Source organism: Falco cherrug, chromosome 10 (genome assembly GCF_023634085.1).
Source record: "Falco cherrug isolate bFalChe1 chromosome 10, bFalChe1.pri, whole genome shotgun sequence".
Taxonomy (NCBI): domain Eukaryota; kingdom Metazoa; phylum Chordata; class Aves; order Falconiformes; family Falconidae; genus Falco; species Falco cherrug.
In genome coordinates, this window is record NC_073706.1 from 20,134,599 (window position 1) to 20,146,930 (window position 12,332).

General features: G+C 34.3%; 1 protein-coding gene across 4 annotated transcripts in view; it reads left to right on the forward strand.

Annotated features, from left to right (window-relative positions):
• LOC102054769 (golgin subfamily B member 1) overlaps positions 1–12,332 on the forward strand; it is a 44,671-nt gene that overhangs the window by 11,068 nt on the left and 21,271 nt on the right. For 3 of the 4 annotated variants that reach the window (XM_055721590.1, XM_055721593.1, XM_055721594.1), the window contains 11 exons: positions 370–691; positions 1,039–1,148; positions 1,521–1,638; positions 2,429–2,520; positions 3,473–3,623; positions 7,400–7,509; positions 8,376–8,499; positions 9,336–9,466; positions 11,082–11,191; positions 11,464–11,632; positions 11,991–12,095. In XM_055721590.1, the coding sequence (XP_055577565.1) occupies positions 370–691; positions 1,039–1,148; positions 1,521–1,638; positions 2,429–2,520; positions 3,473–3,623; positions 7,400–7,509; positions 8,376–8,499; positions 9,336–9,466; positions 11,082–11,191; positions 11,464–11,632; positions 11,991–12,095 (1,542 nt within the window). The remainder of the gene's footprint in view (positions 1–369; positions 692–1,038; positions 1,149–1,520; positions 1,639–2,428; positions 2,521–3,472; positions 3,624–7,399; positions 7,510–8,375; positions 8,500–9,335; positions 9,467–11,081; positions 11,192–11,463; positions 11,633–11,990; positions 12,096–12,332) is intronic. The other variant, XM_055721591.1, reaches the window with a different exon arrangement.

Below are 12,332 nucleotides of genomic sequence, written 5' to 3' on the forward strand. Positions count from 1 at the left end.
CTGTGAGTATTCTTAATTTTGGTGATCACTGTTAAAGAGGTCTGCTTTGGGCTTTTTTGTTTGTTTGCTTGCTTGGTTTTTTTATATTCCATGGAACCAAATGTTGCTTTTTATTCTCTTTTCATGTATGGGAGAGGTTGCATGTAGGTTACACTCAAACAGTGATGCCATTTTGCTGAAGTCCCCGCTTCTGTTTTGGAAAGTCAGAGCTGAGTATCTTTTGTAGTAGAGCCAGGTTACGAACAGTAGCCCTGATTTCTGGTTATAATGTATGTAGGAATACAGATACAGTATTTGACAGTGACACTAAAAATACTTTGCATCAAAATATGAAGATTTTCTTTTGTTTGAGTTCTTTTTTTTTCACAGGACATTAATGAAAACATGAAACGTCTTCTGTCGGAAAAAGAAAACCTCCAGTCTAAACTGGATGCTGAGAAACATGTAATGAGAGCCCAGTTAAGAGACATGATGGAGAAACATGAGCTTGAAATGACAAAAGTTAAGGAGAAATTTAATGCTGAACTGCATGAAATTCAAGAGAAACATGAAACTGAGCTGCAAGAGAAAGATCAGGCCCTGTTTCAGCTTAAGAAACAAGTGGCAGAATTAAGTGGTAGTGGACAGACTAACTCAAAAGAAGTTGGAGGTTGGGAGTCTATAACCAAAGAGAAGATGGAAGATTTGGAAGGTATCCTATTTAAGCAGTTGTTACATATCAAGGGTTCCTTTGCCCCAGACTGTTATGTATTTTATCCTTATTTCATACCTCTTGCAAGAAGAACTAATGTTAAATGTGGTGGAAGAGTTATTGCCACGCTAATTGAAAGGTATCTATGATCAAATACTGTAATAATGAGGGTCATAGGAATACCAGGGTAATCACATGAACTCTAAATTTCTCACTGCATTTTTTTGTGTTAGGTTTTTCTGTCTTGTATAAGTGTATAACTTCCAGTTGCTAAAGGAATTAAGAATAGGTCTTGTATTAATAATTTTTCTAAGGCTTTAAATAAATTTTTGTGTTTTGTTTCTTAGTACAAGTGAAATTGAAAACAGAAGAGGCCAGCAAATCTGAAGCAAAATTTCTGAAAATGAAGGCTTGGTCTAAATCAAGAATCAAACAACTGGAGGATGAACTAAAAAATGTATGTGTAACATTGAATTTAGTATTCCATGCCTGTTTTAAACTGCTGTGCTTGGAGATTTGACTGAAAAAAATAAAATACGGGGTAAATAGAATATTAAAATAATTTATTGGAAGTATCTTTATATATGAATTAATGTATAAAAATGGATGGATATAAAATTTTGATGCAGGATGGAGTTTCAACAAAATAGTACAAACTGATGATACCAGCATTCAGGAGTAAAATTCCGTAGAGTTAGCTAGTTTATTGCACTTCCATATATTAGAGAAACAGCTGTTCTAAATATTACTCAAAATTCAGAATAAAGTTGCATTGACTTTGCTGTGGTTTTGGCGCATTTGCAAACCTCGTAACTATTTTTTCTTCTAGTTTTCATCAAAGGATAATGATGTATCCGCCTTAAACAATCGTGTCTCAGAATTAGAAATTGAAAATGAAGAACTACAGTCAAAACTGCAATCGTTATATGAAATCAGAACTCAAAATGGTAAAAAAAAAATCTTTTGCAGATGATTTGAAATGAAGAGGCAAAGATAAATAACTTTCTCATTTTCTTTTTCAAAGTGTATTTTTCTTTAAAAACAGGTTCTGAAGTAACTTTGTGTAACTTTGAACAATAGCAAATAGCATTTAAGTCAGAGTTACAGCTCAGCTTTTCCTTCCCTAAATCTACAAATGGGTAATTCTTGTTGCCTTTAGGCTTAGGCAGACTAGGTCTAAACTTTTGCAGGAAATGGAAAAGGCATCTTCTTAGATGGAAAAATGAGACCAAGTATACTTAGAAAATTTATCCGAGTATATACAATAAACTTTTGAGGGCAGTGAGTTGCAAGTAATTTAAGAATTATCTTTTGCAAGGATTTGAGAGAGAATTTTTGCTTCAAACTTCAGATAGTTCAGAGTCTGTGAGAGATTTTTCTGCTTCATCATGTTTTTTTCTCTGACATCCTTTCCATAAATGGAAAACGGCAGAATTTTCAGTTGTTTCAGTCTTAAGTAGTTAGCAGGTTAAATTTAAAGCACTTGTTAATATTTAATAATCAAGTCAGTTTCTCAGGTAGATGGGCCCAACACAGCCCAACAGAGGTCTCCTAACTGAAATGAATTATCGTCTGAATTTTCATTTTGAATCTTTCTTCTAAATTTTTATTTTCAAAATTTTATTATGATTTTATTTATTGTAATTTTATACTATTAATTATATTAATTTTTTTCAATACCCCCCTCTTCCTATTAGTTTTGTGTGCTAATGAACCAAATTTATTATGTTTTTATAGAAGAATTGCTGACTAAGCTGGAAGTCTATGAAGAACAGCAGAGGAAGTTGCAAGCTGATCTTGACCAAGTTACAAAGAGAGCAGCCTCACAGGTTAACTTTAATGTTGATTTGTATGAATTAGTGATTAACTCAAGCAGGGCTAATTAAACTTTGAAAATGGTGTTAGCTGGTTTTTGGAGGTGAAAATACAGTGATATATGGAATTGTCCATATCAGTAGCTGTTCGGTTGGGTAACAAGCTGACAGATTTGAATTACTTAAGCAGAATGATTTGTACTTTGCAATGTACCTTAAATTGTATTTTTCCAGGCAGTTTACTATTTATTTAGTTACACTGAAAATGAGTCATCAAAGTGTGGCTATTATTTTGTGTACGACTGAATAGCTTTCAGAAGGAAGTAATAGCTGTAACCTTGGGAAATGTTCAGGTCTGGATAAGAAAATGAGAAGACTCGGAAAATATTGCCAAAGGGCTTTAGATGGCTTAACAGTATGCATTAATCATGGTAACTTTGTACAGCCCTAGTAGCAGAGCCAGTTTGAAACAGCTAATTGTATTTTGCTAGAAAATAATTGTTTTTTCCAGGTTTTGTGGGGAAATTGGTGGTTTTTTTGTTAAAATCTTACAGTAGTTTTTATTTTGATGGAAAGATGGAAACATTGCTATTCTGTTCACAGGAAAAAAGTTGATAGAAGTTTGTAATCCCACATAAAAACAGTTAAATATTGTTTTACTTCGAAACATTGCTAAGATGAAAATGTGCAACAAAAAGATTTTGATTAAAAAAGCCTTTTTTTTTGTTTAAAAATATTTCAGATTAGAAGTATAACTTGCAGTAGCATTTTTGATATTTTACAGAGTGGTGAGGTTTGCTTTTTACATCATCTGCAATAGCAATTATCACTTTCATAGGTTATTTATGCAAAATGGTGAATTATAATGGATTGTTTTCTCTGTGAAAGGTTTCCCAACACTAAAATGTTATTTGCATTTTCAGTGGGATTTAGTAAATATATTTTCACATGCAATTTCTCTTGTTAGGCCAGTGAATCAGGTAGTGTGGATGAATTGCAGAGTCAGCTCTTGGAATGGCAAGAAAATGTACCTGAGTCGGAGGAGTCTCGTGATCAAGTCCGAGAAGAGAAATCTGCTATGGCCTTGAGAATGGCTCAGATTGAGGAGGAGAGAGAAGGTGAATTTTTTTATTCACAAAACATCTGTCATGCATACATATATATATGTGTGTGCGTGTGTCTGCTGTACTTCAGACTGAATTGATAGCACACCACCATGCCTCATTTCTGTAATCATAAGATTTGTATAGTTAGTGAAATTGCTTAAACTTGCAATTTCTGCTTTTTCCTATTTCCTTGAATGTGTTTTTCGTACATTCAACTTTTTTGTGTCATTTTTATGAGTAGGTGTGCTTGTTCTGTTTGCCATCTGAGTTGCTGCTCTGTAAGACTGCTTGAACTTGAAAGCTTATCGTCTGCATACGAATGATCAATGATAAAAAGTTCGCCATTGAAATGTTAAAGCTGCCTGCCTAGAACAACTGGTGAAGCTGTGGGGAACTATAGTGTTGGTTTGAATTTGATGAATGAAGGTGGTGCTTCCATAAAATGTACCTGAGACAGAGTTTCTCTTTAAATATGATTAATGAGAAACCTTTCTTAGAATATGTAGTAATCTGTTAGTGTCACTTGTATAGGTCAGCTGAATAACATCAACTGACAGTGGTTTGGAGCTAGTTAAAAATATAAAATTACAGAAGATAGCATTTCAAGTAATCTCAAGTTTTATAGTTTTCTAAATTATTAATAAAACAGATGATGTGAAGTGAAGCATCTTCTATCAGAACTTAAATTCTGGTTAAATTTCAGATAGCTTTTACTGCTTTTTTCCCTGCCATCTAGTACTAGATTATAATTTTTGCCCTGTTAACTGTGTGAGGATTACTGGCAATTCTAATGTGCACAGCCTACCATCATAATTAATCCAGTTAATTAATTTGTGTCTTCTCTTTTTAATCTGTGATTGAATTATTTTTTGTTTACATGATCGATTTGGAAGTTCAGTATGTTAAGTGTGGCAGTGTTCTAAGGATCGTGCCTCTTCTTTTTGAGGGATTTACACATGTAATGCATTAGAATTGAAATATAATAATATTCCCTTCATTAAAAATACCTGTTATCTCATCTGTGGTAGCTGCAGATCCACATGCAATTTTAATAACAGTTGTAAAATTTCATCTGTGTCAGTCCGTGTTTAATTTTGCATTTTTTCCCCTTGGGATAAGCATGACCTTTCTGTTTCTTTTTTCCTGCCGTTACACCTGATGAGCACTCAGCGTCCCTTCCCCCTCCACTCCTACCCTACACTGTGATTTGGTCAGCCAGTGAGAACATAGTTTCCCATCAGTTTTGTGCATGCAGGTTACTGCAGCAATGACAACTTGTAATATACTGTTGCTGATTTCTTCTGTTGTTGCTTCTTTTGAGGAAATTGTCAACAGTACCTTATAAGATTTGCCATTGATGGTATGTGGGTTTTAGCAATATGCGTAACAAATGCTGATTTTAACTTGATTTTTCTTTTTCTGCCCTGCAATACCTGTTTCTTCATTTATATTAACCGAATCATCTTTCTTCATTTTTCTTTGTCATAACAGCTGACTCCATATTTATCTTGTAACTTTATCTAGTGATATCTTGGCTGGCTGCAAGTGGTTGTGACTAAGTAAGAATCAAATTCATGTAAATAATTTTAGTAGAACTTAAAAGTTAGTAGTATTTTTAAAAGAAAAACAATTACATTCCATCCCATAAATTGTAGAGCTTTGCATGTGTTAATACTAGCTACCAATATTTTAAGGAATATATAAACCCATTACTCATTCCATCATAGCCTGTGACAATTTGCCATATGTGGTGGTTGTCTCTGTTGGGTTGAATGTGTGGGGAGCTGCAAAAGTGTAGAGGATGACAGTATTGATTACATTTATAGACTGGGGCTTGTTTCCTCTGCAGACTGCTGAAGATTGTGGTATTTAGTGTAAATAGTGACACAGGGAAAAATAGGCACATCATTAGTTAATTGAAATGCAGTGTGCATCTGAAGAAAGGTGTTCAGGGAAGTTTTCCCGTTCTTATGTTAAATATAATTGCAAATGAAAAGCTCCCTAAGCTTCTGTAAAACATTAGAAAATGTATTTACTTACTAATTGTTGTTAAAGTAATGCTGAATTTAGGCCAGTGTGAAATACTTTCAATTTAGTATTCTAAATCATTCTAAGGCTCCAATTTCTATAATTCCATTTTTTTCATGTGGCAATGGTAATTTCTTTTTTTTTTTTTTTTTTTGTTCTAAAATACTTTAGAGCCTAAATATTTTGGGTTCCTAAAGGACAGTCTGTTACTCATTCTGATTATACTGAAAAACAATTACCTCAATTTCAACTTCTGAAAAAAAATTTCAAAAATTCAATTTCTCCCTCCAAGGAAAGGGTTAAATTTTTTTATCTGGAATAATGCTTGCTCCTTGAAGCGCTTCACTGACTTCAATGAAAGCTCTTGTAAACAGAGATTTAAGGCATGTGAACAAAATTTGGCATTTATTTTTACAATTTTGGAGGAGTATGTGTAATGATGAAAAAAAAGAAAGAAAATTGTAGAATCTATACTTGAAAATCAACAAAGGTGTGTGAAATGAATGCTGATAAAGTGCCAGTGCCAGAAGCCAAAGCATAATTAAAAGCAGAAGCAAAATCCGATTTAGCAGTCCAACTTTAAGAGGGTCGTTAATTTGTTTTTAAACTTTTCCTCTAATCTTTTCTCACAACATGTTAAGTATGTAATTTTGAAATATCACAGGAAGAACTTAAATCTAGTAGGTGTTACAGAATTGTGTGTTAATGAACTTTGTGGTATAAGGAATCCTTGGACAACTCAGATGAAAGCTGAGTGTTCTCACTAGGGCTAAACCTCCTCATAGTTTCTGGTGTTTACCTCACAGATGCATCAGCATAAGTTCTCTGAATTTTGCATGCTGTGAGGACAACTGTGCATAGATGTGGTTAAATTGAAAGCTAAATTTGTAATTATCTAATTAATCTAACTTTCAATTAAAGTATGGAGCCACCTTTACTTTTGTTTCTTTTCTCTGGCTGTTCTTGTGTGCTTTGCATGAAACATCTATTTCCTAGTCTGTTACCCCAAACATGTTTTGTTGTATCACAAAACAGATGGGAATGTACTCTAAATGAAAAATCATTTCTAACAATGAACGGAATGCATACCTAAGCTTTCCTGTTCTGAATTTATTCAGTGTGTTTATTTACAAGTGATTCTGTATTTGTCTTAAAAAGAATAATAATATTAATTTATGATAAGATGATTTGATGCCAGTTTGCAGTGTAACATATGCTTGTGACTTCCTCAAATTATCTGGCTTTGTAGCTCAGACTAAAATTGAAGTCGAAAGGGACACATAGCATTTCCATAAGAATGAATATGATTGTTCAGATTATAAAACCTGCAGCTGTTCCAGCTGATGCTTTTGTCATACAAATTAGGTATATTTTAACCTGGTAAAGTGAAATGAGATGTAATTTGGCATTTTAATTGTTTGGCGTTTTTTTTAGTATCAGCATAACCTCACCCATTCCAGTCTCCTGTAGAAAGTCTTCATTTAGAGCTGATGAAGAAGTAAAGTTAGACTTCAGTTTGCTGCTTCTTAGTGAGATATGCAAACTTTATTCTTATATTCTACACAGTAATATTGGAGGGAAATCACAAGGTGAATGCAATGGATTGCTTCATTAATCTTGTTCCTGTCAGTCATTCATTGGGACTTCAGCCTGTCCCTGGTCTCTTTTCATGTAGTAGTGTCTGATATAAATGTAATTGCTTTCCTGTGGCACAAAACTGATCGAGGATGACTGGTTCTTTCCTGGCTGCTCTGATCCAGCCATAGTCTCAGGGCAACAGGAGCTGGAGGAGGAACTGACCACAGTTCAAGGAATGGGCAGGCTGCAGCAGGCAAGAAGAAAAAGCAATCAGACCAGCAGGAAGCTTCAGGTGGGTTAAGAGAGATAAGAATTTGTTTTTACCTGTAGGTTAATAAAAATAGGGAAGTACTATTATTTGTATGGTGCTTTACACTTAAAAACATTAAGGGCTTAAGAACTTAGATTAGTTATCTAACTGTAAATTTGGTGAATTTAATGGTTTATGTAGCCACAAGATGAGAAATTCCAATGGCATCACACCTCTCTTTTCCTTGAGTAATGAGTCTAGTTAATTTTACACTGAAAAATAATGAGCTTTGCTCTGGAGTAATTCACATGCTTGAGGCTATGTGCACGCTTAATATGTTAAGGCTGTTTTTGGTTTAGATACAATCCTTACAAATCTCTTTGTTGATGGAGCTTGACTGAATAATTAGTAAGTACTGGCAGTTCATTCAGATATACTTCTGGGTAGCTGGTGCTGTGACTTGCACAGAAAAAAGCTAATTTTTTGTACGAATTAGGATGTCATCGTCACATTAATATACCATTCGAAGAGTAATTTTATGTTTAGTTAACTCTGATCCTTTATCCTGAGATTCAGAGAATCCTATTAACTGTAGAAATCGGGGACCAATTAAGTTATCCAAACTTAGTTACCCATGGGCCTTTCAGATGCCTGAGGGTGTCTTCAGGGGCTTGGCAGATACCACAAAACCTGTGGGAGGCTTGGCTATTCTGGAACTAACAGCTGGTAGCTGGGCAGGTTACTCTAGTGTCCACAGTGATCCCATATACTTACATTTAGGCACCTGAATCGCTTGTTGAATTTTAGGTCTTTTAATTGAAACTATGCTTTTAATGGCAGAATATGTATTTTATCCGTGCTTCCTTTTTTTTCTTTAATTTACGCTTCATCTCATGTTTTGTGCATAGGAAGAATACAACTTTGATAGAAAACAATGCTTTCAGGAGTTGAACGTCACCTTGGATAGCACTGATTCAGCTGAAGGAGAAAATATGGGAGGTTGGTGGCCAGAGTACACTTCATCTAATGCAGGTGTGATAGCAACTAGACAGTTTATTAAAGCATGCACAGCATCTGTATTTTGTGTCTATTTTTGTTTTCAAATTTAACTAACAACCCATTTGTGGTGTATTCTAATCTTTGTTGAATTTTTTTGGCTTGCGTTTTCTTCCTTTTCATTTTAAAGCATGTGCGTGCTGGATGAACTGCCTAGTTTTGGTTCAGAAGTAGAATTTAAGTATGACTAAACACTGGAATTGATTGAGCCTTGGTGCCCATGAAATACCCTGTGTGGCAAGATCATATTTTTTTTAAGTTATGAGTCTTGTTCCTGTGAATGTGTTTCCTATCTATATAACAGTTATGTTGCAAAACAAAATTGCATTCCATTGCTGTATGCTTTTGATTTAAAAGTCAAATTCTTATTTTTTTTAATGCTGATGGGTTTATATTGGTGGTAAAAGCGGCAAATACATCTTTTTGTTAAAATGGAATAGACTCACTTGCAAATTTTGATACAGACCAGTTTATTAATAATTGCTTAAGATCTGATTCTGCAAGTACGTGATTAAGTTGTGAATACAGTTACATAAGCCACACGATTGTTTCAGCCACGATACTGTTTAAAATATTCCTGCCAGGTTCTCTTGAGTTCTTGAGCTATGCTTGGGTTTTCAATAGTGAAGGATAATTCTGCTATCTAATTCTTGGAAATGCAGCACCTCAGGCATTTCCATGGGAAATGGCTGAGATCTGATTGTGCCCGGTGCTGATGAGAATTGTGAATAAAAAGCTGAAACCATTTCTAGACTTCAGGAATTCTAGTAGGCCTTTCTTGAAATAAAAATTTTCTTTTTTGGCTTGAGTAGGTTTACGGAGTGTGGTTGAAGAGTTGGAATTGGAAAGAAATCAACTCCAGGAACAAATCCTTTTTCTAGAAGAGCGTTGCCAGGATTTGGAAGATAGGGTGCAGCTCCAAGGTAGAATGGAGGCTCTTCAGGTGAGCTTTTGTAGGTGTGTAAAACCTGATAGCATGAGAGAATCAATTTAATCTCTGTTTATATTCTTACACTCATAGCCTACAGTAAGACAAAAATGTCAATTTGTAGCTAGCAAAAACTGTCTAAAACCTACTTTATACTTCATAATTGTGTTGGCAGAAAGTGTATACATACTATGTTATGCTCTGAAGTTGAAGCTTGTCACTTCTGTTCAGCATATGGAGAAACTTGTTTAGAAGGAACCTTTGTTACTTGTTTTAGAAACAGAGTGAAAGGCAACATGATTTTAATTATGCTTTGTAGAGGACCTTTGTCAGGAGGTCCAGGATTAGATTTTGTTACTATGGGCATAAGTCTCCCTCTTCTTACATCCCTCAAGTTTCTTTTCTATAAATGCGTGTGTATTATTTTTTTAATGTATATGTGCACACACACAAACATTTATAGAAAAGAAACTCTGTAAATACAGAAAAGTAATTAATAAATTTGTCTTTATTTATAGATATACAATCTAACCCCCAGATATTAATTTGATATCTATTAATAGTGTAAAATTATTCAATGAAGACACCTAAAGGAACAGTAAAGTAACTAGGTATCAGAAAAGTTATTTTTAATAGTGCCTGACTGACAATTTACTGTGTTTGATAATTTGTAAACTTTATTTTCACTAAATGACACAACTGATCTCTTAGTCAAACACTTTCAGGCTTGGTGCATTACTCATAGCTCTTTTTCTGTTAAGTTGCACATATATAAAAAACAATTACTGATTTTAAGATGAAAGACAACCTTGTATTTATTATTACTTGAGAATCTTGTAACAAAGCCTTTCAATACAGGTAACGTTTGGTGTAGATGAAGAAGGGCAGCTATTGAGGGCGGTACAGGTGTGTTCTGCCTCCTCCAGAACGCTAGCTTATTTTCATTAGCAGTGACAGGTTTGCCACGTTTGTCCTATTTGCTGTTGGTTCTGGATATGTGTTCTGCTTCTGGTTCTTGGTTGCTGTTGTCAGATTTATTTTTTTTTTAATTGTGGTTTTATTTTTGAATTGGTGCAGTGGATCTGGTTAGAGTAGGAGATTTGTACTGTGTTTAAAAAAAAACAACAAACCCAACAAAAAACTGTGTGAATGAAGCTTGCTTCCTTTTTCTTTTCTCCACCGTCCCCCTTATGCAGGTTTTTGCATCTTCAATCTGAAAAAAATAAGCAAAAAAATTTGCCAGCTTGGTACTGTCTTCAAACCAATGAGGACAGTATTTTCCAAAGCAGTAGCTTCCCCTGTTAAGGTTAAGTAAGCTGCCTTAACACAGTAAGAGTGTGTGTGTTGCTTTGAGTATGCAGCAATCATCCTTGAGTTCATGCTGTCATAGCATTGCTGAAGGAGGTATTTCTGAAGGGTGGATTGTGTCGATTTGAACTAATATGACATCTGAACCTGTGGTATTAATGTTGTATTTTTGCACTGATATCTGCTAAACCGCTAGAAAAACAGTCTCTTGTTGCTGTGTGGGATGTAAATCTCCTGAAGAGTCTGATTTTCATCTCCAGTTATCTTATGCTATTCTGGGTGTTTATATGTGATAATGCTCTTCATTATTGTTTTGCTGCAGAATGAAAATGAACGTTTGCAAACTCAACTCACCCAATTACGCAACCAACAAATGCGAGATGCAGAAAAGCATCAAATTCTGATCTCTGGCTTGAATGAGCAGCTTAAAGGGTAAAATAAATGTTCTTTACAACTCTGTACAGGATTAGCTTTCTTTGTTTTAAGCTTAAACTTTTGAGAAGTAAAATCTCCTAAAACACCTGGAAAAGAGTTACTTGATTCCTGCTTCTGCTTGCAATAATGTTATTTTTATATGTGGAAGTTTAAATGGAAAGTGTAAAAAATAATTATTCTTTTAAGAAATTAGTTAGGGGCTAGTAAGTCTAGAAAGCTTAAAGCAAGCTTTGTTGTCAAAATGTCTAAATTTGTTATTTTCTCTTTAGATTAAGTGACAGAAATAGCTTCCTTGAAAATTCACTTGGAGAAAAAGAACAAAAACTGTTAAGCACAACAGAAAAACTGGAACAAATTGAAACTTTGAGGAAACTGCTTCAAGAAAAGGATCTTCTGAACAAAGAGCTTGGTGAAAAGTTCGTGCATACTGAGCAAAAAGTAAGTTAAAGTTATCATTAAATAGTATTTAATTTATTAGGACTGGTGAGCGTTAGCTCTAACTTTCTATTTGTGGCCCAGCAGCAATATCGCTTTTTCCCCTCTCTGAATGTTTTTACTCTCTTTACAGTTTTGTTCATTTCATGTAATTGCTTTGCTTTAAGTTGGATGTATGGATTTCTTAGACCAAACACAGAGCTTTGCATGGAAATACTTGTTTTTTCAGGGTGATAAGTTGCCCTTGTTTATTAATTCCAAAGTTTAAACTCCATTCTTGTATAAACTGAATATTAAATATCACAATTTTAATATAATTCTATATATTTCTATTACATTGACTTTTATTTTCAATACTAAGCTGAATGAAGCCTTAAAGAAATGCAGTGTGTATGAAGTGGAGAACACTGAGCAGAAAACAGTCATCGGTGATCTAACAGAGAAAGTTGCTACACTGAAGGAAAAGGTAACTCATGAAAATAAGAAAATAATTTTTATGTTCTTTTGATGTGGCCCATTTAAATGTCATCAAAACAACAGCATTAGCTGCTTAAAATTTCATACCCTAAACTTTCTATATACTAAAACATTCTAAAGAATAACATGGTTATCTTGCGACTGTATGGTTGGGTAAAGATTGGTTACCTTAGATACTCATTCTGCCTGTGGAGTGTACCTTCCATTCTCCCTCTAACGTATGTTT